The sequence below is a fragment of the Alligator sinensis genome, unplaced genomic scaffold (genome assembly GCF_000455745.1).
Source record: "Alligator sinensis unplaced genomic scaffold, ASM45574v1 scaffold809_1, whole genome shotgun sequence".
Taxonomy (NCBI): Eukaryota; Metazoa; Chordata; order Crocodylia; family Alligatoridae; genus Alligator; species Alligator sinensis.
The window spans coordinates 3,198,023-3,223,877 of NW_005841956.1; the positions used below are offsets into that span (position 1 = coordinate 3,198,023).

Genomic DNA, 25,855 nt, shown 5'->3' on the forward strand with positions numbered 1-25,855 from the left:
CTTTATATAGCTATATCTATGACATCTCTATATCTGTGTGTATAGGTATAGATCTATATAACCTTTAGAGATCTATATCCAGAATATATCTATATATACTGAGGTTGGGGAAGGAAAGAAAATGGCATTTTGTGCATTTTCATAAGGACTCTGCTTTAATCTCAATGGTTGTTTGCTGGGTTCAACTAACATACAAGAAGAAATTAAGCAAATTAGGCCTCCTATGTATTATGTTATCAATGAAGTCTTACAGGAAAGGAAATAACTGCACAATGTGATATTTTTTCCCCAGGGAAATTACAGTTTCCTCATCCCATCCAGATAATGGGCTGCCAACCGGGGCTTTCAGTAGCCCAAATTCTGTTTTCATCCTGGATGAGCGTGTACAGCTAACTGTGGGACTGCAGACTCAGGAGAGACACTTATTCCTCTTCAATGACATGCTGATCATCGCCAAATCAAAGTAAGAGGATGCCAACAAGCTTCAGAAGGGTCATGTCTGCACACCCAGTGAAGTCTAAGCCAGGACTGAATGCAGTTGTGGGTCCGGGCACTAAGAGAATCATAGTTTTCAAAGACAACATTACATATAACTTTGCCACCTTCCCCCTCCTCCTCACCCCAAAATATATTCTACATTATTTTTGGCAGGTCTTGCTTTAATTTATCACTGTCTACATTTCCACACAGTAGGGTGATCTTATCAAAGTGGCCTAGCTTTTACTTCATGAGGCTTGAAGAAATACCATGGCATTCTTTCCATGGTTGAGGGAAGACAGTGAGTGTAGAGATCAAAAAATTAACTCCCTTTTTGGCCCTACTCTTCAGCACCCCCCACCTCCCCAACTTAATAGGCAAAAACGTATGGGGTAAACCAGCGCTATGTTGTGGATAGTAAACAGTCTGCCATTCATCTGTATACATTGTGCTAGTGCTGAAAGAGGGGAGGCCCAGGACTTGGATACTAGTGGAGTCAGTTCTGAGGCATTAACAGAAGTGATGAGGGATGGTTTTGCAGTCTTTGCATGGTCTACATCTGACTCTAGGCTGTCTTGTTAGCCTAAGCAATCTGTGGTTTGGATTTCAGGTCTTCCTCGAGCTTGAAGCTGAAGAAGCAAGTGCGTCTCAGTGAAGTGTGGACAGGCACCTGTCTCAGTGAAGTGACAGAGAAGAAACTGAGTCCAGAGCATTCCTTTGTCATTGGCTGGCCCACCACCAACTGTGTCATCACCTTCAGGTATCACAGTGCAGTAATACAGTCACTGTTTTGCAGCGGTCAGTAAGCTGTATGTAAACTGAGAACTAAATGATGGCAAAGGGAATAGAAACCTCTGTTCCATAAATATAGGAGTTCTCCTGTAGCCCTAGTGGCAGGGGCCTATGTAAAGAAAGATGATCCAATAGTTAGGGCTCTAGCTTGGGGCTTGTGAGACTTGGGTTCCAGTCCCTGTTTGGCTACAGACTCCCTGGCAATCAGCAAGTCATCAAGGCACAAACCATCAAAGCTGTTTAGGTATCTGAGTTCCTGTGAACTGCCCTTGAGGATCTGGTCCTCAATGAGAAAATTACTCCAGGCAATTCACTAAGAAAACCCTTTTTGCCTATAGGCGTTAGCCCTGCAGCTGTTGTTATAGCAGTCCTAGCACTTTTCATAGGAAAAGGTGAATCTAATGGTGAAAACTGGCAGGTGCCAGGCCTAAATCCTTTATCCCTACACCAGGTACAGAGTGGGCAGCTGCAATACAATCTTCCTTCATATAGTTATCCTCTGGTATGTCCCAATCCTGCAAAATTAAGCAAGAAAGGATACTGTGTGTCTCCACAGATCGTTCGATCTTTGGCTCCTCTGTTGAGACAGCCACCAAGGGGTGCCAGTCAGTGCAGCTATTGTCTGTGTTGTGGACAGGTATCTTGGTGGAAAATGCACTGGGACTCTCAAATGCATCTTGTACTGGCTGCCCCATCCCTTCTGAGCACCTGGGATGCTGCCTTTAGCTTCCCTTTGCCATGTGCCATAGACTCAAGTACTAGACAACTTAGGCTTCTGATGCAAGGGTGGACATTTTTTAATCTCAACTCTAGCAACCGTGCCACTTCCCCTGCATCACAAAACATGTGGGAAGGATATTGCCAGTGAAGGCTTCTAGGAACTACAAGGAGAGGAAGGGAAGTGATACTAGAAAAAAATATCAATTAAAGGTCATTACAAAAAAGTAAAGAGCCACGTGACGTGTTAAGTCCAACATCACAGAAAGATATGTTCCTTATCCGAACACTTCTCAGCCCAGCCAGGAAATCCAGCTCAGCTCGTCTGCTGCTAGGGTTTTATTAGTATTATTACTGTTATTTCTTATTTTTGTTAAACTAGAACAGAACCAGGAAAAGACTGCGCTTTTGTTTCAGGGTTTTACAGGAAGGAACTGAGACTTACAGCTAAATATAAGTGAAGCCTGATAAAGTCTCCAAAAGTTATTAGTCATTCACCACTTAGCTGATATTATGCTTCCCTTTTTATTCTCAGCTCATCCGAGGTGAAAGAACGGTGGCTCACGACATTATTGTGGTAAGTAGCCTGTCCTTCCTTCTCTGCTTTTGCCATCACTCTACAGTCCTATATAAACATTTGGAGGGAGACGGTAGATGTTGGATGCCCAGCTTTCACTGACCCTTGGTATAGTGGGTGCCTAATTGCTTTCCACTGCTTTGAAGATCAAGCTTTAGGATCCTTTGATGGAAGAAGGGAGGCTTTTAAAGTTCAGAAAATCAAATTCCACTAAATGGGAACTGGCATCTTTGGAAAATGGTCTTTTTTTGTAAGACTTTTGTTTTACCACAGTGAAAGGGCCCTCTCTTCCTTTCTCCTTTCCAAACAAGAGCCTAGGATCCCCTCTCCAATATTGTGTTCAGCCCTGCTCCATCTGCTGAGAGCAGCATTTGTTCTAGCTAGTTCAACCAGTCTCCCCCGTTACTTCCTGGTGCGTTGTGAGTTCTTTCCTATCTACGACTAATACAATCTCTGTGAGATTAGTATCTACCAAAGTGTCTAATATCACTTGCTCCTTTTTCTGTGTTAACTGTTACTTCCAGCGTGGAGGGATTGTGTGTTTGCCTGATATTTTTTTTCTTTTTTTCCTCTGATGTTTAGGCAAATCAATGAGACAAAACAGAATGAATATCTGAAAGCCCTGAGTCTCCAAATCCTTGTACTGGATATTGAAAACTGTTCTTCTGTGAGTAAAACTAAAAATCAGACCAACACAACAGAGGTCAGGGCAGTGGGGGATCTTTGCTCCTGCTGCCATTTCTGGGAAGTCCTTTCTGAAGCATCTTGAAAGGTGCAAAGGGCCTCACAGTGCACAGTCTTTGGGATCTCCTCTTAGAGAGGTCTCAGTGCAGGTAATTAGGAAGTGTTTACAGAGGGTTAACAAGCCCCACCACAAAGGATAGTTCTGGAAATAACTTTTGAACACACATTTTAGTGCATTTGCTTCCTGCTACCCTTCATGTCCAGCAGCGGCTTCTAGCTTAATGATTATAAGCATTCAAATGCCCTATAATTCTTTATTAGCAGTGCCATAGTAGAGGATCATGATCACTGGCACAATTCTTCAGTTTATCTCTAAAAATATTTTCCTATTAGCAAGTTCTGGGCTTCAAGCCTGGTTCACCTTCATCTTCCAATGCACTTCCCACAGAAAACAACTCCAATATCCCCTTGCAGTATTCTGCATTGTGTTTCACTCCTGCGGTGGCCATGGAGCTATTGGGCTGCTTTTCAACTCTGGCAGCATCATGATTAACTACCACAAGGATCCTATGATTTCCATAGTATGAAATCATTGCATTCAGTATTGGAATGGTAACGGAAGAAGAAAGCGAGCATTGTGGTCCCACTGCAATACGACCTTACCTACCAATGGTTCTCCAATAGTCTCAGGTCTGTTCAAACATCCTATTGCTAATAAAAAGACAAGAATGTTCCCAAGCTAACACCAATGTAGGAAAACTGTGATCTCTATCATCTTAAAATTATTTCATATTTAGTAATGGTAGACAGTAACCTGCCTAGCCAGAATATTTTGCCTTAATTTTCAAATCCAGGTGACAATGTGACTAGATCTTACCTCTTCCTTTAGCTTTATACATTTTTCTGTGTATCTTCCTTTCCTAGACTGCTACAGTCAATGTGTCTAATACAGAAATAGCAGACAATGTGATCAAGAAGACAGTTCATCAGCTTGGACTTCCTGTAAGTGTCCATTGTATATGCTGCCAGATCTTAGCTTGGGAAGTTGAGGACGTCTGTTTTATAGTACAATGCAGATGTGATGGAGTCTAGTAAAAATTGAAGGAGACTTGTTTAATCATTAGAACACTAGTATTCTCCATGCTACAGGATGGGCCCATACATCTCTGCATATATAAAGATTTATAAATGCACATCTGATGAACCAAATACAAGTCTTATGTAAGTAAATGCAACTTTACTGATTTCAAGGCACTTATACCAGGGTTGATCATGTACTAGACTTTCCAAAGAACTTTTATCCTAGACACATAATTACTGAATAAATCATTGCTAATCAAATTATTCTTGGACAAATCTTTGATAACAATAATCATCCATCAGCTCCAATATTTAAGAAAGAAGGTCATGGCAATAGCCCAATAGTAACACCAAGACATTAGTTATGCACCTATAGGAAGCCTTAGTTCTTTATTCTTAATGAGAATTATTTCTTCTATCATTAATGCATGCCCAACTTTACATAGAGCTAATTATACTCCTTGCTCCAAGGGAGAGATGAATAGTTGATACCTTTCTTCAACTTGCAGAGTGAACAAGCATGAAATATTATGCACGTATGCTCTAGTTTCTTTAGCAAGATAATAAGAGATAGGAAATACTTGTATCTGTATGAATTGAAATAACTATGTTCTTAACCTTTTGAACTTGAAGCTAGTCCTGTGTTTTGCACCCTCCAATACATAGCCAGTAAATGCTGACATTCCTGGGAAATCTAATGAACTTGACTGACTTTGTTTGATCAATATGTCAAGAGACTTCCTGAATCTGAGCCTTAAATGTGGACATTGGGGGAAACCATAGTTTGGGTTTGCTTTCTTAATCTGTTTTTTTTTAATTTGGATTTCCCATTCCCTTTCTGTCCCCCTCTGAACCTTTCCCCTTCCTCTCCCATGTCAGACAAACTGTTTCTGAGACCCTGTCACTCCAAATCATTCTGCTTTCCCAGAGATTTCTGGCCATTGCTTTTCCTGCCTCTTGGTCTGTTCAGCTGTTATCTCTTTCAATTGTTTTGTGGGCTCTGTCCAGTTTATCTGGTCCTTCTTTCCAGCTCTTGCCCCCATTCTCACATTTCTTTCCTTTCTGTTCCCCAACCTGCAGGGTAGACCGAGTGACTACCACCTCTGGGTGATATCTGGAAAGGATGATCCTGCTTACCCTTTAATTGGTAAGAGCTCTTCCATTTCCTTCTTCAGATATGCTGGCATGTAAGATCCACAGTAATAACAATAACATCAACAATAACAATGCTGGTGTCTGGACAAGGGAACCATCTCTTACTCTGCAAGCTCTACCTCTAAGTGCTTGCTGGCCTGTGAAATGATCAACTGCATCAAGCCTGCAAGCAGCAGATATTCATGATGAAAGATAACTGGCCTGATAGCCTCAGGTTTCACACACAAATGGTTTACCAGATTGTACTGTAATTCATTAATGAAGTCAATCAAGAATGACCATCTCCTAAAAGATTCAAAAGGGTTTCAGCTCTGATTGACTTCAGTGGCAGAAGACCAGGACCTAAACCTAAAGCATAACAAGGAATTATATTCAGAATGCTGCTTTTGGTGGTCACAGTGGTTTCTAGTCTTGCAGGGGAAAGGGAAACCTTAAGGCAGGTCTTGGCACACAAGTAAATAAAGGGAAGAAGTGTCTTAAGATGCATGTATAGGTATCTTTTAAGCATGTAATTAAGAGCCCAAAATATTTATCTTCTTTGTTGGTATTTATTTATTTTTCAAAGCATTCCAGCTCACATTTAAGGAAATTGTTTTCCATGTGAGACATCAAGTCCCATTAAGTACACGGTTCATTTCACAAGGTTTTTTGTGTTGCTTTAGTCTCAATACCCACTTTAATCTGGAACTGATCTCACATGGAGACGCAGGGCATTTGGGGCAATGTCCTTTGCGAGCTGTTTATTTGAAAAGTTCCTTTTTTAACCATTTCTGTTTAGATTACAAAAACTCTGGGATGTTAGAAGGAAAATGATTGTGTATATAGGGGACTCAGAGCCAGAACCAGAAGAGATGATAGGTCTATAAGCTGATCTCAGACTTACAACAAACTTATTCAAATAAAATCCAGTGTCTAATCTCCTAAATTCCAAACATTAATCAGAGAAAACACCAAAGCTGGAGTTTACAACAAAAAAAAAATTATTTTTTTTTTTGTTTTGCATCACTGGCAAAAACAAGACAGCAAAGTAAGATTAAATGTACAATTAAAATTAGACAGGGTATTTATTTTGGCAAAGCATATGAAACATGTCTCTCCAATCTTTCCCATAGTAATTCATAACAAATTCTATTATTATGGTTGACGCCATGATGGAATCAATGTTAGCGACAGGCTGTTTGGATCAGAGTCAACCCCAACATCATTTTTTATGAAATTCAAAAAACTTTGATTTATTTTCTTTGAGAGTTTTTTTGTTTTGTTTTTGTCTTTTAACTTGTATTTTAATATATTCTAGAGTCTTTGCAATTCCTAGCAAAGACCAGAATCACCAAGCTATCAGAAGAAATACTGTCCTTCTGGTATTATTAACTATTTTGAAAATCAGCCTGTCTTTGTCCTGTCTTGTAAGTAGAGTCAGGAACTTCATATAGCCACTGGCAGAGCACAAGGAACCACCCTATATTATTGTGTTACTCGGTGTCCAGAGCAAAGCTTTCCTGAAGCATGTAAACTGCTGATTGTTTATGTGGACAGAACTTTAAAGCTCAGCCGTCACATACAGCGTTTTGGCCAACATGCTAAGAGCTGATGGTTAGTTATCTTGCCCACATCCTTTTTAGGTGTAACCATCAAATGTTACCTTTTAAGTGATACCCAATGAATAAGTTTGAATAAGATGCTTCCAGTGATGTCCATCAAAGTGTACTTCAACATTTTAAAAGAAAGTTCCCCTGGTTGTTGAAGCTGAGATCATTTTTTTCCCTAAGCTGTTCAGAGGTATGTCTCATTGGTGCTGCAGCGGGATGAGCTCCTCTGTCAGTTCTCTCCCACTGAAGCCTGGGAGAACTTAACTTACATTGTGATGCCACAGAAACCTTGTTATTGTGGAGTTGCTGGTGAGCAACAGAGTGAGTGATCCCTATCCCTAAGCTTCAGGGATGCACCTTACCCCTGGCCTAGAGGAAACTGCATCCTGGAGTAATCGGTAGTTCAGTCTTCATGAACTGAGACTGCCAGTGAGAATCCTGTTCATTCTAGCTATGATGGTGGCTCTGTGATGTGGGCATATGACCACTACATCCCAAACCAAGACTTTCAATTGCTTTCACATAGTGACATTTGTGAGTTTGGCTTCTCACTTGGACTTCACATACCTCTTATCTCAACAGGCCATGAGCATCCTTTTAGCATTGTCTTGAGCTCCCTCCAAGACACTGTTGACCAGCATCAAGGTACCAACAACAACACACTCCTAGCTGATGGCACAGAGGCTTCCCTCCTGGACCAGCTCCCCAAGGACAGACAGTGCCAATTCATCCTGAAACCCAAGCCCCAAGCCCCAATGCAGCTAAGGAGAGGTGAGATCAGGGATGATGAGTTGTGGCCCTTCAAATAACTTTGGAAATCTCCCTGTGGAAGCTGCTGATATCCTGTTAGATCATGTTTTTATTTCAAAAGACTCTGAACTTGAATATATCTGAAGTCAATTGCTTCATTGCTCCCACTGACTATCTGTTGATTTCAATGGTGGCAGGACAGCATTCTTGAGTCTTAGGCTGGCTCTCAGTAACATCTCTTAAGTGGATGAGTAGCACTGAGCAATGAGTTACATTCACCCTGGATAATAACTGTGCTCCAAAAACAGATACACCAATGAGGCTGTATTTAACCCTTGGCTGTTTCATTTCAGAAAGCAAGAGGAATGCAGTCTCCTAGGTATTTTCTTACTAATTGGATTAAGTGTTACTAATGTCTTGATCTGATCATGCAATTCTAACAATATAGACATTGCCTGTGAATTGTATATGTGCCAATAGACCAGAATTTTCTCTGAGTATTATTTGACCATCTTTAGAACAGATCACATAATGAAAAAAAAAAGATTCCCAGATAATAGATTCACTGAGAAATGGAAACAACTTATTAAAGTATTGGGAATTACTGTCCAACCATCTGTGACCCACTTATAGCACAATAGTAAGGGGAGACACAGGAACAAACAGTGTCTTTTTGCTGTTTCAGAATCATTGCAGAAACATACCAAGAGGAAGAAATCCTTGATTGATTGGGCCCTGCGTCGGAGCACAAGCACTCCCACAGGCAGTCCACCATCACACTCCCCAACGACACCACGGAAACTTTTTGGCCTATCTCTGTCCTCCGTCTGCCCTGATGGACTCCTTCCCAAGCCAATTATGGTAAGGGGGGATTTATGCCAGGGGTCCCATAACAAGCATCTATCTACCTCTCTCCCTGCTAGTCATTTCTCAGGCATCTGTAACCAAAGCTTATATGTGGTGGGTGGGAGAATGATTTCCTGTGCTTCAGTACTAACTCTGAATCCAGAAAAAAGGCACCCCCTACATAATCTCCCTGCATCACCCTAGTAATCTCCCATCTCAGTGCTGACTAGACTGTACCCCAATTAGCACAGGAGATCTGGCATGTGATATACCTAAAATATGGGTTAACATATCTTGGTGCTGGGCTTTCTCTAGGATATGCTGCTTCTCCTCTACCATGAAGGTCCCTCCACAAGGGGCATTTTCAGGCGCTCAGCCAATGCCAAGACCTGTAAGGAACTGAAAGAGAAACTGAACTCTGGAGATGAAGTCCAGATGGATGGGGAGTCCGTCTTTGTGGCTGCAGCAGTCATCACAGTAAGTTATTCAAATGATACACCTCCTTCCAATTAAAACAGCATGACACAGTACTCTTCAGTTAGTAAGGAAATACTGTGATCCTGCCAAGGGACTGCATTTTTAACTTGGCACATTTGACATACCCCACTCTCATTTGAAAGTTGGTTCCTGAAAGACAGCACGTCTGCCCCTTCATGAACTAAGAACTGCTGCTTTTACTGGCACAAAGATGCAGAAATTAGTACTGGCTCTCATGCCAGTATTGGAGGGGGGGTGTACCTTTTAATGCAAAAGCACAACAGAGTCTCAGGCAGCAAAGGGTTCAACAGACTAAGAGTGTGTCTTCATCATGGAGTTAACCAAGCTACATACACCTGAGTTCCCTGAGAATGGTACCTCTCTAATTGCTTTTTCCACACTGGTGCTACACTCACTCATGTATGGCCCAAGCCATTCAGAGCTGTGTCCCATTGGTGCTATGGTGAGATGAACTCCTCTCCCACTGAAATCCAGGGGAACTTATCTATGCTTTCCAAGCACACTGGGGAATTATGGGAAGTACTGGAGGGCCAGGGGCAACTGAGTTCTTCAGCCAGACTCCAGAATGGTCATGTTAGCAGCTGATGAGGCATGCTGGCTTGAATGTAAGCCAACAGCACCTGATTGACCAGCCAACTTGAGTGAAAAGACCACCATACTTGGGTTAAAGGTTTTTGTGTGTGGACAAGACTTGAATTAGGGACAACACATGAGTTATCACTCTAGTTAACCTTGTAGTAAAGGGAAACCCTAGTGGGGCACTAATGTGGAACCAGGTGAGAAAAATTCAGGCGCCTGAAATTAAAGCACCTGGTTCTTGCATTTGCAGGCTTGACCTACATGAGTGGAATCTCTCCAGTTCGATGCTTGGTTGCAGGAGATTCAGACTGTTTGAAAAAAAAAAGGCATATTAAGCTGTGATACAGGATGCCAAGGAAAAAGGAATTTGGGAGATTTAAAACTGGTCTAGACAAAGCCATGGTGAATGTGAAGCCTTAGCCTTACCATACTGTGGAGAACAATCCTGCTTCTAGCACAGAGGGTAGATTAGGTGGTCTTTGTTTCACTGAAAGAGAAGTTCAAGGTCTGTTTTCAATGCTGCACATTATGGGGAGCAGGGAGGCCTCGATGGCATGTATTCGTATTGTGTCTCATTTTTTCTTATGCTTACTGTAAATAAAAACGTATGCACCATGAAAAAAACTAAAAACTGACCAGACTGCTCTGCATATATATATTTAATTCAGGATTTTCTACGAAATATACCTGACAGTGTTCTATCCTCAGACATGCACGGGTTATGGATGGAAGCTGTGGACACAGAAAATCGAGCACATAAGATAGAAGTCATTAAAAGGTTTGTAAATGCTCACAGTGGCTCTTGGGGGTGGGGATGTGAATATGCCCCACAGCATACTTACCCTATTCTAGGAAACGTCTAATATTGCTCTAGACCATGTCACTGCCCTTGCCTGTTGCCAGCGTAGATGGTCAGAACATTTTCATCAAAACATTTTTTTTAAATGAAAGACGTTGATATGTTCAACAAAAAAATTCATGAGAAAATAGTTTTCTGATGACCAGCTCTGATTACCAGAATTTGCAGAAAGAAAATACAGTCATTTGGACACCAGTCATGTCCTGGGGTATTAATGGAATTAGCTGCTTTACATGTGCAAAGTTAAAATGATCGCCACAATGGACGTCAGAAAGAAAAAACCCTGGCCAGGCACAGTGACTGGGACCTGGGGAGTTTCTTTATTTTTGTCAGATGGGTGCACTGAATGGGGATTGTCCATTAGCACTGGCATGTCCCATATGACAAATCTCTTTCTCTTACTGGTTCAGTCCAGGCTTTTTAAGCCACAAATTCCTTCCCCGCAGATCTCTGTAATGTAGGGCATAGCAGAATGCATCATCCCACGGACTGCTGGCACAGCTCTGTATATGTATCCTTCAGGCACTCCAGTGCCCCTGCAGGGGAGTTGCAGTGGACTACGGTCAACATTTTCCCAAAAGGCATTAGTGCCAGTGTAGCTAGGCATTATGACAGATGTGGATGTCCAGACAGGACTGCCACATAGCTGTAGGGTGGGAGTGACTCAGCCCTATTTGTTGCAGCTGGATCAAACTAGCATGTCACAGACTAGTTGCAAAAATGCAGTTGTATTTTGGTTTGTAAAGGGGGCTTTAGAAAGCAAGTGGTGCTTCCAGGACCAGGTTTTATAAGCAATTTGTTTTGCATTTTTTCTTTCCCTGGCAGCCTGGTGAATCAGCTCCCAGAAGCCAACCTCCTTTTACTCCGATACCTCTTTGGAGTCCTGCACCACATTGAGCAGAATTCAGGAGTGAATCAGATGAATGCCTTCAACCTGGCTCTTTGCATAGCTCCCAACATGCTGTGGCTCCCCAGTCCCACTGGGCCCGAAGAGGAAAGCAGGTCTACAAAGAAGGTAAATCCTCTTTGCGGGATTCTGCCCCGACGACTTTCCTTTCCTTGTGCTACCTCCTATAAACTTCATTCCCCTTCAACCTAAAAAAGGAATATAAAAGATTAGCCACATGTACAAATTCATATGGAGTGGTGTGGCCACTGAGCTTCTCCAGGCATGGAGGCACTGAGAGAAGCCATTATCTGCTGTAACAAGTGGACTTTTCTGGACCTGCTTTTACAGGGAGTGGCTGGGAGTAAACTTCTATCCAGCTGGGATTAGGGCACTGGTACTCTAGCAGAAGCTTCTAATAATGGGTGGCACCATTCTGCAGAGAGGAAAAAGTTAATTATCACAAGCAGCTCAGTAGGGACAGGGTGTTTCCAGTTACTTTTGAGATGATAGCAATAGTAATTAGGATCACAGAATTTGCCATATCTGTATCTGCTCTTTCTGTTCATCCACCCAGTCCAGTTTCTTGTCAGTAATGCACCACCATTACAGTTTACAGTGGTGTTTCATTGCTTTTTGAGCCAAAAAAAGAAACTTCTCTATTAAAATATGTTACTTTTCTGTTGGCAAACACACCAGTTTGGCACCCTGGGCAATTTTGAATCACCCAGTATAGCTGAAAATGTTTTCTTTGAACTGATCTAAGTGACTTCTTTGTTTGGCAGGTGGCTATGCTAGTGCAATTTCTGATTGAAAACTCAGCAGAAATTTTTGGAGGGGATATTGCATCGTTGTTTCAAAGACCAGACAAAGAGAAATCAAAAGGCTCAGAGGACTCCCTAGGTAAGTCTGTGGGATGGCATATTCGTGGCACCTCTCCAGAAGTGTCTCATAATTCATAACAGTGGTCAAAAACCTCTGGAAAGGAAAACTACAGTTCCCATGCCTTTATCCAAGGGACACTAAGGAGAAAAGGATTGGTTTTCCATTACACTTTTCCCTTTGCTCCCTGCCTATGTCAGCCTGGAAACTGAAGGGCATAAGCATAGTGCTGTGCACATATCCATGCTTGTCTCTTTCTTCATCCTCATTACCTCTGCCACTGTTCTGAACTATTCTAGTCCTTCCAGTTCAAAGGGATAACCAGCAACTATGTGACTTGTCACTAAAATACTCATACCAATCACAGTTCCACAGTAGCCTGTTTAAAATGAAACAGTTCAAGTAATGTCTCTAAACTTAGACCTTGAAGATCAGAAGGGATCCAAGTGCCTCTACTATACACACATACTTTGGTCTAATAATGATAAGTCTTAGAGCCAGAGTTCTGAGGGTCTGTTCCCAGGTCTGCCATAGACTTGCTGTGTAACCAGGAGATGGTTACTAGGGCTGTGTGAAATTTTGCCAGCTGTTTCAATTCGACACTGTTTCGACTCCTTTCAAGCTCGAACCAGCGAAATCGAATTGAAACAAAGGGCTTTGAAACAGTCTCGAAACAAAAAGAGGCTAGTTGAAATGTTTCGAAAGCTTCAAAATGTTTTGAGTTTCGAAGCAGCCAGCAGCAAGGTGGTGGGAGACGGGGAGAACCAGGGCTGCGCTCCTACCAGCAGCCAGGAGCACAGCCCTGGCTCTCCCCATCTCCTGCTGCTGAGCTGCGGGAAGCTGATCACAGCTCAGGAAGCCCAGGCTCAGTTCCTCTCCCAAGCACTGCGATCGGGCTGGGGAAGCGAAACAGTGAGGCTCTTTCGACTCAAAATGAAATTCAGATCAAAATGCTGTTCTGTCCAAACCTCAAAACTGAAGTAGAAACAGAACAGTGCCATTTCACAGAGCCCGAATGGCTACTTCTCTCTGCACCTGATATTGAAACCACTGTAGTTATAAATATTTGTAGATTATTATGTGGTTTTCAATAGAAATGCACAGTACGAGTTTGCATTCTCCCTGTGTGTCTTCCCCAGGTACTAGAATGGCCCAGCATGATGATTCATCCGATGAGATGGAGTTTGCTGCCTGTGATCAGGAAAGACCAAAGCACCAGCCAGTTCCTGAAGCAGACATTGTGTTTGATCCATCCGGTGATTTGTTACTTGATGAAGAGCGGGAAGACTGGGACTTGTTTAGTGAGATCGCAGCCTGCTACCAGAGCAAAACCAGGAAAAATGCTAGTGCAGACAGCTACGACCTTCTGGAGGAGGAGGGCTCCTTCTGCTCCATGGGCTCAATACGCTCACTGAGCCCAGCAAGGGATCGGTGCTCATCTGAGCCCAGTGTCTGTGTCAGCTCTCAACTTCCTGCCCAGAGCCACGAGCCAGTAGCCCGCCAGTCCAGCTGCGATGCCACCATCATGCACAGCCACACGGACTACATTCATAGGCTGAAGCAGCTGCAGCTAGAGAGCCAGAAGCTGATTGATGAAGGCCTGAGTCCCAGGGTTAAAACCAGGCAGAATTTCTGGCGCTCACCTCAGACTGGAGCTAGGGTAAAGAAGTTGAGCTTTCAAAAAAACAGTCTGTCCAATAGGTCCAGCTTTTCCAGCCTGTCCTCTACCACCACTTCTCCCTCTGCCTCCTCATTAAGTTCCTTAGACAGTGCTTTCTCCTACTGCTCAGAGTCTTCAGCCTTCAGCCCCACAGATGTCTCCTCCTTGCCTTTCATGTTCGGCACTTCTGCCAGACTCTACACCTTATCTCCAAAGACAGCAAAGCAGTCCCAGAAAGAGTGGCACAAGCCCTTAACCTCTCCTTTGCCCTTGAACCCTTGCAGTTTGGACTCTTGTAATGAGTGTGAGCAAAAGGACATAGGGTGCAGCCATAGCACTGGGGAAGTAAAGGGCTTTACCCCCATCAGTGGAGTTGCCATGGGAAGCTTGCTAAATGAGAGTGGCAGTGAAGGGGAGGAAAGAGAGATGGGAAGTACAGGGCTCTCTGCACAAGGTTGTCGCGCAAGAAGTGAAGGTTATTTCAAAGAGTGTAATCACAACGCAGGCCATGGCACCCACATCCAAGACAGCGAAAGCTCCTCAGCAATCAGCCAGCAAGTGCACAGGGAGAAATCAGTGAAGCACATTGAGATAAAGGGCTCTGAGGTGTCCAGACAGGAAAGCCTGAAGCGTACCAAGATAACCTTTTACATGGCCCCAAATACAGAAAGTCCAAGGGGGTCTCCAGTAGAGCAGGAAGAGAAGGGTTTGGCTGTGAACCTCAGCACCAGCAACTCAAACAGCGGTGAGCAAAGCACCTCCAGGAGTCTACCGACAGTTAGGGTGCAGATCCCCCAGACAGTGTTTTACGGGCAGAACACCCCGTTGGTGCTGCAGTCAGTCTCCAGGCGATACCATCATGAATGGACCAACCACTCCCTGCAAGCAGAGTGCAAACAGGTCCCCCAGAACAGCTCCCCTCCAGGGGAGCTGGCAGAGGCACAACAAGAGCCACAGGCCAAAACCCACGGCAAAAGCATCAACACCTTCAGTCACACCATCCGCATCATCCTCCCTGCCTCCATCCGCAGCACCGTCAGGGAGTACTTCAAGCACGACGAGGTCAAGGCCTGCCACGCGGCAGAGGCAGAAGCTGTGGAAAATGAGCTCATCCGGAGCAGGGTGGAGTGGCTGAGGAGCCAGCCCCACACAGTTGCATCCCCAGAGGAGTGTGATGCAGTGGCATTCGCAGAAGAGACGTTTGTGTAGGAAACATATGAGTGGGAGCTGTGACTGCTGACTCTCTCCAGTGTGCTGTGGAGCTTGTTGTATAGAGGCATGACCGAGGGGTGAAGAATCCAACAGGCTGCATGGGTCAATAAGTGTAAAGTGATGAGATGTGCAATTCATGTCGGAGTTTGGGTTTGGTTGCTGTTGTTGTCGTTCTCTCTTTTTTTTTTTTTTTATTCTTTGCTATCTTTTCTACAGAAGGAACTTAACTGACAGGTGTGGAGTAGGCTAAGTACAGCCTAAATCCTCCCCCAGTTTTAAATTAGCAAACCTGTACAAAGAATTTCCCTCAAAATTTCAGGCTCTCCTTGTTGTTTTGCCTAGAATTGCAGGTGCACACGGGAATGTGAAGGGGTTTGGCCGGCAAACCTGCAAACTCATACAGCACTTTTACACATGTTCCAGTTCATGCTGATTAAACTGCATCGGAGCAGATGGATCGTTTTAATCAGAACACTTCAGTGTCCTGCAGCGTCTCATCGAACGAGCTCATCAAATGAGTTTTAGTTTAAGTGCTTCCACCACCATTTTGAAATGCGGGACGCTGAATACACAAGACATTGTGGGCTTTTTAATTAGAGTGGCTCCCAAGAGCCACTCTAATTAAAACACCCTCCCCCTAACCCCAAAGCACGTTCCGTGGGTTTTCTTACAGTTTACAAAAGAACCCGGGAATATGGAGCAAAGTGTTGTGTCAGCCTGCATTTATTTTAGCTTGTAGTGAGCTCCACTATGTTATCTTTTTCTTATCGACATTCATGGGAATCCAGAGCAAGGAGCTTCCCCCTGAATTAAGAGTTAGCTGATTTTTCCTTCTCCAACTTCCTCTGGCTCTGTGGTTTGGCTCATCAAAATTGAAGGATTTTGTTGCTGCTGCTGATTGAGGTGGGTTTCAAGGGCACCTGAATAGTGCATTCTGGGAGCAAAGCACCCACAATTCCTCATGGGTTGAGTGAGAAGCATGCTTTTAAGACCTGTGGCTTCCAATCTGTTATAGTGCATTCATTTTCTTCTCTCCCGCCTCTTCCCATCAAATATTTGGGAAAGAGCTCCACCACCTCAAGAGAGCTATGACACTTCACCACCACTGAGGAGCCCTGCTCCTTTGTTACCTTTTGGGAATAGTTGGTCCTACACAATCCTAGTACAGGATACAATTCTTTCCTGAGGGCTCCTAATTGTCGGTAAAAATTCATAACTCATTTTTTAACAAGGTAGTAAAAGATGCAATGTGCATAGGGATCCTCATTAAATCCCTAATGACTTTTATGAGGAGTTACATATGGTTTGATTTTGGCATGGTAGTTAAAGGGTTGTGAAAGTAGTTAAGATGTGTTGCTGAGTGGATGCTGAAGTTAGGTCCTTTCTGGCCAGAGAATGGCCCACTACTCCAAGTGCTAGATGAGGTGAAGGTCAGGAAAGAGCGAGCTATTAGATAGCACTTACTGCTGCCTTTGAGGACAGATAAGTCCCCCTTAATGAAACACAAACACCAGCGTTCAGACTGAAAGCAATAGGCCTGGGTATCAGGATAAGGACAACTGGCAGGAGTTTCAGAAACATTTTTGGTAACTAGTTTGCTAGTGTTTCACCAGGAAATTAAATACAGGCAGAGCATCCAAATCACTATGTTCAACAAGGCTCTTCCAAGGTCCTTAGCCTTTTGGAAAGTGGTTAGAGGTTAAGGATGCTGCAGCCCCATCTTCAAAGATGAGGTAGTCAGATGAGTTCAATGGCAATGAGGAAAATGAGGGTTTTATAGAAGAGAAAAGTCTCAAAGCTTAAAAAGGTTTGGGGAGTTTGAATGGATGTTACTCAGGAGTTTTCCAAATTGGTCACCCCCACCAACACTACACTTCCACTGCTAGAAATAAAAATAAAGTGGGTTTGACAAGGTGGAGAGAGCAAGAGAAAAGAAAATGAAAGCCCAAGGAATTTGTACATCCCTATTCACTGCTGTAGGGCCTAATCCCTCATCGTGCTGCTGGATCCTGCAAGCTGCTGAGAGTCATTGATTCCTATTGCTGGACCTGCTCAGCACCTCACAGGGTTGGACCCTAATGCAGATGAAGAAGAAATGTCCAATGAGTACATGTCACCTTGACTAGTCTACTCAACACCCCCTTGCAATCAGCAGAAAGCAACTGGCTCAGCACTCTTTGACTGTGGTTAATAAACTCCATGTTGTCAGAGAACAAGGGAGAGTAATAGCCCATTTTTCAAGGTGTACAGAGCTTGATTTGGTACCTATGACTTTTATGTCACAAGCTATGGTTCCTTTTATCCCTGGCTCACCTTGATGGCCTTTGTGTGATGCAAGGTGTATATATTGTAATACAAACCACTTGCCATCATTCCCCTCACACATGCTCCTTAAAGAGCTGTTCACCTTCTTTTCCCAAGCTGTGGGTGTAACTATTTCAATAAAAGAAGCACATCTGTTTGACACTTGATGTTTGGTGATTTTCTATGGTTTTCTTGTCTTCAGTTTTATAATATCTAGTGAAGGGGAGACGGCCTGACTTGCCAGACCTAGCACAGGTGTCTTCTATTGCTCCTGATTCTGTATAGAAGCTAAGCAGCAACAGTGCAAGTTTCTGCACAGATATATGGAGCCCAGCCCCTACCGCTGAAAGGGCTCTTCTCTAGTGGTGTTGCATGCTAGACAAGTACAATTTAGCTAGTTAAGTCTATGGCCTGATTAACTTGCTTTCATCCAGGGGCGACATGCAGGGTGTACACCCCCTGCAAAAAGGTTGCCGCTCGCCGCTCCAACGCTGGTACTGCTGGTGGTGTCTGTGGGCAGTCCATGATCGCCTGCGGGTGGTCGCCGACCTGGTCGGCACTCGCTGCCCCCCCCGTCAACAAGCAAAGTGACCCTGCCAGATTATTGTATCGAAGTGTTAAGTGATGCAACCATTGTAAATAGTGATGCGGTGGCAGAGTGTATCAGCAATTTGACCCAACATGCGAGCGATGCGTGTTCAGGACGTGATCACCTGTGGTCTAGCCAATCAAAGACCACCTAATGGGCATGGCTGGCTGGCCAGCATGTCCATGGGTTCCAGAATGTACCATCAGGGGAGCTTCCTGATTGGCCGAAAAAGTTATATAGGGACCGCACGCCTTAGTGCGGGGTCCCCAGGCTCCGACTCTCAGGACGGATTGATCACCCGTCTTGGGGCCTGGTCAGACCCCTAGGTCTATAGCAGAAGCTGCTCCGGTCGCTCCGAGCATCATAAGCTTACTGCCTCGCATACCTGGGACGCCCTGTGTCTTGTCTCAACCAGACATTGCACTTGTATGCTGCAGTCTTCCCCCGCTACCCACCGCTTGTATATATTTCCTCGCTGCTGTATATAGTTCGCCATCACCAAGTTGTTTCAACCTACTGTTCGTCAGTCTTGTAAGTAAATATCAAACTTTATTTCACACCTCATTGTCTGTGGTGTTTATCTTCCCCTCACATTTGGCATCCCCGAGCGTGTCTGGGTTGGTGTCACCACCCGGTGCCCCGTTTGACACGCAACTGCGGCCGCTTCCCAAGGACTATCCGGGAATCGTGTCCCACACCCCCAACCACCAACAGCGCCAGCAGCGTCTGCAGGACCTCCCCAGCTGCCAGGGGCATGTGCCATTCATGCTTTCACCCCTGGGAAGTTGGGAAGTGCTATTGCAGCAGTTCTCAACCTTTTTTAGACTCAAGAACCCTCTCATTAGACTAAAAGCACCCCTTGTTAGACTCAAGGTACCTCTCTTGAAAATGCCAGCTTTTAACTGTCACTCACTTTTTGACTACAAAAAAGCAATACAGCAATTCTTCTGTTCCAAAGTACTCAGAAGGACCACAATGGGTCAGAATGGTTTTTGACACAATGGATTCCTATTTGAAATTTCTGGCTTTATCTTGTGACTCACATGGGGGTGTTGGTTATAGCCATGTTGGTCTAAGGACATAAGCAAACAAGGTTCTTTGGGTAAAAATGTGATATCTTTTATTAGACCAACTAAATAGCTGGAGAAATTGTTCTTTACAAGCTTTCAGGCACAAACAACCTTCTTCAGGCATAGGGAGAGTCTGCTGGTGTTTGTGTACTCTCTTGGATCAAATAAAAGCTCAAACCAATATACAAACTGCAGGGCTGTGCAAATGGAAATGCATGGCAAGGAAGATTTTTTTTGCACACTTAACAGTACTAATATTGTGCACCACTCTTAAGAGAAACTCATGACACCCCAGAGTGGCATAGCACCCTGACACAGAATCACTGTACAGGCAGTCCTCGACTTACGACGGTTCAAGTTATGATGAACCGCAGTCACAACATTTATAAATTGACACCTGGGTTTTGAAGTTCCGACATGGGTTTCAACTTTACCCATGTATGCTGGATACAGGCCTGTCAGTGGAAGGGGAGGGGGAAGGAAAGGGCCATGGCGGGGCAGATCAGGGCCCCTGCGGGAGGGGGAGGCTGGGGCTGGAATAGGGGGTGGGACAAACGCTGCCCAGCTGGGGCTGCGCCAGGCTCTGGAAGCGGGGGCTATGGGTGGCAGGAGAAGCCACAGCTTGTCTGGCTGCTCCCCCGGCTGCTCCTGCCAAGGCAAAGCAGACAGTGCCAGGGCTGCACTGGATGACCACGGGAGAAGCCACAGCTCAAGTCGCAGCTCATCTGGCTGCTCCCCTGGCTGCCCCCACTGGGACGAGGCAGGCAGTTCCAAGGCTGTGCTGGGCGGCTGCAGGAGAAGCCACAGCTCATCCGGCTGATCCCCTGGCTGCTCGCCCTGGGCTGGGGCAGGTAGTGCCGGGGCTGAGCTGGGCAGCCACAGGAGAAGCTGCAGCCTGTCCAGCGGCTCCTGCCACTTGTCCAGGAGAGCATAGGGGAGGTGGGAGAGGGACGTGTGACCCCCAGATTTGGTATATTTACAATGCAAATACATAAATACATATAGACAAGTACTATAGCTACATTTATTTATTTTATATAATTGAGTACTGTACAAAATTCTGGGTTATTCTGAGTGAAAATAGGGTATCAGGCCTTGCTTCAGGAATCAACCCCCCATTTATAACATTGTTTCCTATGGGACAATTGGTTCCGAGTTAGACGTAAGACACGGTTTTCAGGAATGGTTTTCAGGAACCAATTGTGTCATAAATCTGAGGACTGCCTGTACTATTGCCTCCATTTTACAGATAGGAAATTGATACAAAGGGATTAAGGATCTGATCCACAAAGGGATTTAGGCAGTTGTCTTCAGGAGTGAAAGCCACAATCCCAAATCCACAAACCTTGCTAGACTATATATCAAAAGGGGAGAATGACAGTTTTAAAAATGTATTTAACAAACATATATTTGCATGTTCTGGTGGCTCAGTCTTGGTTGCTGACAACATACAGGAGACATCTCCTGTATGGTACAACACTGACATCAACTTGTGGGAGATTATCACCCAGGACTATCCCAAATGGTGGAAAAGTCTGCTACAAGGATTGCAGAACTTTGAAACTTTATGAAGACAACAGGAGATGGACAAACAGGAACAGCAGAAACAGCATATTGCAGACTGAACCAAGAATCCGGAGCCAGCCACCCTGCAAGGAAACGTGCCCGAGTTGCAGCAGAGTTTATTGATCCCAAGTCAGCCTCATCAGCCATCTTCAGACCCACAGATAAGACGATCATGGAAGACAGTGTTGGTTTAATTTTAATTGAAAAGGCCAACTTCAGAGTATTGATCAGAAAGTTGCCAGCCATAACTCATATACATGCAAGAGAAGGAGAATTGACTAAAAAAATGCCAGCCCCCAGCTTTAAGAAAAAAGACAAATTGACTGCTGGTACGTTTTGATTTTCTCATTCTTCATTTTGTTTCTTGCTGCAATCATTATCACTAAGCAAGAGTGAATTAACAATTTAATTGAGAGAATGAATCTAATCTGCTTAATATTTTACTGGGTAGTTAAGAAGTGAGCACAGAGGGCAGCCATAGTAATCTGCTTACCCTAAAAAATAGGCTAATGCCAAAACAGCACCAAAGTAAATTTTTACCAGAAAACAGACTTTGGTGCCTACATGGTTAAGCAGGGTTTGTGGATCGCTCACTTGCATTCAGTGCTTAAATTCCATTTACAGTGCAGCTCAAGTCCTTTTCTGCACCTGGCCTTATGTGATCGTGGATACACTTTCCTCTATCCGGCACTTTAACCCCTCCCCTGCTGTGACTGCTGATACAGAAGCCATTTATACCACTGAGCTTTTGTGGTATCAACCTTTCTTGACTAGCATCTGAACTAGGACCTATGAGTTTAATTTAGAGAAGTCACTAAACAATGATCAGATGATAAAAATGCTAGGCTGTAGCTGACCTGACAAGGCCCAAATCCCATTATTCCTTGTACCCCTAGAAGGCAGTTTTCCAGTTGAAATAAGTGACACGTTTGTATTTATACCAGTTTGCAGTTTATTATCTGTGTTGTGTGGACACATACATATACACATTCCTACTGTGGATGATCAGCAGGCCAAGCACTGGCTGGGCAGGTACAGTTACATATGTGCATTTGCTGGGTGTATATAAGCCACAACATTCTGCTTTGGTCAAGGCTCTTATCTCAGCTTCTACGCCCCACTCACACGGGGGAATTTGATCCTGTATGCCTCTGACTTACTAGCACAGTGCTCTAACCACCACAATACAGATCAAACATCATCCAGACCTCTCTCAAGAGGCCTTTTGAAGCTGGCTGCCTTGGCAAGCAAGAGCAAACTCTATGTCAGGCAGGAGAAAGAACATGCTAGGAGGTGTGTGGCTTGGTGAGATGGCTGCTGCCCTAGAAGGAAGTAAACTCAGCATTATACTCCAGACCCATTCTTCCAGTGGGGCAGAAACTCCCCTACTACTCTCCACCCATTTTATCCAGTTACCTATTATGCTCAGTTTCAAAAGGAGCACTGAGGAAGGCTGTGGAGAAAATCTAAACTGAGGTGCAGTGGTTAGAGCGCTGTGCTGCGAAGCCAGAGAGATGCATGTTATACCACCTGTAAATGAAAGAAGCTTAGAAATGAGGTCTCATGCTTTCAAGGTGATCTAAATCATGGGACAGTCCTCTGTTTTGTTTCCAGAACTTACACTCATATACATAGCCTCACCCAAGCATATCCGACTGGGCAAACAAAATAGCCCTGTAGATGCTTAACCAGTCATATGGCATGGGTAACATAATTGCAAACTATGACTGTGTGTCAAAAATACCATGTGTCTGGAAAACTGCCATAAAGGGTGCATAAAGGGTAACAGAATATCAACCCTAGGGGAGATTTCAGGCAGTTCACTGGGGCTGAAAAACATCTTCCTTGATCATTATCAACATACTGAGCCTGACAGAATCCTTCCTTTTTTTTCCCTATAATATCCACACTTGGGGCAAAGTCTATTGACTGCAATGCAGGTACAGGAGAAAAGAATTGGACCTTTCACACTGCTGTGAAAGCATCACCACATATATCATAAATTTCATTGAATGGGGAAAGCAACCAAAAGTATTCACTTTGTCTGGCTTTATGCAGAGCCCAGCACTCTTTTAATGAGCATCTACAAGTTCTTTGCTATTCTTTTATTAAGCCTATACTTTAAGCCCAAGACCTATTGATATTGGTGTAGAATGGCCTATCTCATGCCTTGCCCTAACACAATGTTGACAGCATTGGTGGTTTTCCACAGCTGATGACTGAAGAAAATAGCTCCTCTTGGTGGATACCACAGGTGATACAGGGATATTTATCTTGATGAAAGAAATCCCAGCAAAGGAAAAGGATTGCTGCCATAAAATACAAACATTACTCTAAAATGAACTGCAATTTTTGAAGGATCCTGAGGAACCAATAAAAGTGTGATGGGCTAGCTGGTAGTGATTTGGCCCAGGGGTTTTGAAAGGGTAAAAGATGATTGGAGGGATTGGGATTCCCTTTCCTCACCTATCAGGCCCCAGAGACTCAACCTCCATGTCCCCTGATTGGCTCCTCAGGTCACCTGGAGGGGGATAAAAGGGGCAGCGCAGCTGACTTGGGGAAGACCTGCCAGGGAGGAGGAGGAAGGAGTTGCAAAGAGCTGGCAAGCACTGGGCCAGAGGGGTGGGAGCAGTTGCCCCAGAAGAGCCTAAAGGAGCAAGACCCACAGGCAGCGCAGCATGGCCACAGGAGAGGCTCCCTGCTAGGCTCCAGGATCCCCAGCAAGAGGCTGCAGCCAGCAGGAGCGGTTTCCCTGCCTGGCTCCAGCAGAAAGCTGTGCAGTGATCCAAGAGGCTCCCAGTTCTGCTTCCAGTTTCTCCAGCAAAAGGCAGGGCAGCTCAATGTGAAACAGGGGCTTCCATACGGTCAAAAGCCCCAGCAGCCTGGAGCAGCCCCAGTGATCATGGCTGTGTGGTAGAGTTTCTACCTACCATGTGACAGACTTGAGTTTAAGTCCTGGCTGGGTCAAGTAGGGGTGAGTGAAGTGACAGGAGAGAAGTTCTTGTTGGAGTGGAAGGGGTCATTGTGTCTTCCCCCTCCAGGTACCTACACCCTATATCTCTTGTTATTTGGTGTTTCATATTTTGTGCATTTTATATTTTGTCAATCAGTATTGTTTATTGTGTTGTTTGCATTTTATATTTTGTTAAACCTGTCTTTGGTTAACTAGATGAATATGTCTACAAATGTGAATGCCTAAAATTTATTGAATCCCATCCCCTCGGAGTACTGTAGTGTCCCCTATACCTCCTGGTTTATATATGTTTCTCTCACCACAGTTTCTCTCATTAAAACGTGTATGTTTAAGTCCCCATTGGTGATCTGGCTCTGCTCGATAGGGAAGGAGGGTCCCTACACCTCCCACAGTGCTCGTGCACCTGCTCTGATCCCTTCAATTGGAGAGGGGGTACCTCTTGGAGTACCACTCGGGTTACAGAAGAAATGATTTCAGTGAAATGATGATGGCTACAGTGAAATGATTTCCCCTTTTCAAGGCAGGTGAAAGCAATAAATACTAAAAGAAGAGTTAATCTGTGCTTGACGAAAGAGAAGTTCATTTATGCTCCAGGCATTTTAAACTGGTCCAATTGCTGGGCTGTTCTCAGTCCAAACAGGAAGTTTTGGCAGAACCTCTAGATCCAGAGCTCTGGCCAAAAGCAGAGCAAGAGCCTTCGAGTCTGTCTCACATGAAGTCATTGAAAATAATCCAAAAAAAGAGAAATTCATTAGCAAATTTAGAGAGGCAGCATGGCAGTCCCTAATAAGACCACCATCTCCTCACTTTGGTTTGATACATATATTCCCTTTATCTTTTCCAACCAGTGTGTTTATTACTCTTTTTCCCCCACTTTGTGAAAGGAAACTGTCCAACAACTCAGTGTAGGTGGCTAGAGTACCACAGAAACAACCCTGCAACAACAAATCATCACTCACAGACAGATTACCCACACATAACCATATCACAAAGCAGCCAAAGCACTCATGCGTTTACCAACCAGCAACAACCACATGCGCTGATCTGTACTTATAGAAACAAGTGTCATGACAACCCAGGCCCAGCATCTAAGGGAATGTTTACAGTATGCATTATGATGCAGCATACAAAAAAGCCCAGCTTATTCTAAATGAAGGAAGGTTCATCTGAGCTTAATGGTTCAATGGACTAGTGCAGTGAAGGCACACCAGTTTTTCAGTCAATAGCATGCAAGGCAGTGATGTGACCAGCATCATATGTAGCCACTTTTGACTCCTCATTCTGAATGAGCACATACCCATTTACAGTTGAGGGGGGAGCCTTTGACATAAGTTTAGAGCACAGCTTGAACTCATGCCTTCTAAGCTATCAAAAAGGCACCTTAAGCACCTGGCTGCCATGCTACAATACTAAAAAGAAAGCACCAGGAACAAACTAGGGGTGGTAGCACAGAACTTCATTGCTCAGACGTAAGGTAAATTAGGCTTTGTGATTCTCCACGCTGCCATGGCAAGACTGCTTCTGGTATCTCCAAAATCATTCATTCCCTGCTAACTTGGGTATCTCTATATTGCACTGTATCGTGCCATGTAACATGCCACTGTATTGTGCCATGCCCTAGAACAGTGGTTTTCAATCTGTGGTCTGCAGACCCCTGAGGCTCCACAGACTATGTCTAAGGGGTCCACAAAAGATGACTATGATCAATCAAAGGTATGTGAATAACCACACTTACAATTCAAAGGGGTCCACAACTCCATTTGAAATTTCCAAAGGGGTCCACACCTCCATTCAAAATTTTTTAGGGGCCCAAAAATGAAAAAAGGTTGAAAACCACTGCCCTAGAAGTAATCTTACACCAATAGTGCTTGAAAATGGGTAATAATGGATAACATTTTGCACATATATCTAGATAGATATCTATCTATCTATCCCCAAACCACACATGCTTCCAACTGGTGTTAGCAATAGTTGTGAGGTAACTGGTAATCAATAGCCAGGAGAACTGTCTTCTAGATTCATAGATAGATTCATAGATGCTAGGGTCAGAAGGGACCTCAATAGATCATCGAGTCCGACCCCCTGCATAGGCAGGAAAGAGTGGTGGGG

At 44.2% G+C, this 25,855-nt stretch overlaps 1 protein-coding gene across 3 annotated transcripts in view; it reads left to right on the plus strand.

The window, feature by feature from the left end:
- LOC102378602 (rho GTPase-activating protein 20-like) overlaps positions 1–17,709 on the plus strand; it is a 53,210-nt gene extending 35,501 nt beyond the window's left edge. For all 3 annotated transcript variants that reach the window (XM_006020524.3, XM_025200137.1, XM_025200138.1), the window contains 13 exons: positions 293–463; positions 1,088–1,237; positions 2,522–2,563; positions 3,146–3,230; positions 4,172–4,249; positions 5,408–5,474; positions 7,654–7,842; positions 8,507–8,682; positions 8,983–9,144; positions 10,413–10,522; positions 11,429–11,618; positions 12,275–12,392; positions 13,511–17,709. In XM_006020524.3, coding sequence (XP_006020586.2) covers positions 293–463; positions 1,088–1,237; positions 2,522–2,563; positions 3,146–3,230; positions 4,172–4,249; positions 5,408–5,474; positions 7,654–7,842; positions 8,507–8,682; positions 8,983–9,144; positions 10,413–10,522; positions 11,429–11,618; positions 12,275–12,392; positions 13,511–15,240 — 3,268 coding nt within the window. In that variant the 3' untranslated portion in view covers positions 15,241–17,709. The remainder of the gene's footprint in view (positions 1–292; positions 464–1,087; positions 1,238–2,521; positions 2,564–3,145; positions 3,231–4,171; positions 4,250–5,407; positions 5,475–7,653; positions 7,843–8,506; positions 8,683–8,982; positions 9,145–10,412; positions 10,523–11,428; positions 11,619–12,274; positions 12,393–13,510) is intronic.
- The last annotated feature ends 8,146 nt before the right edge of the window (positions 17,710–25,855 follow it).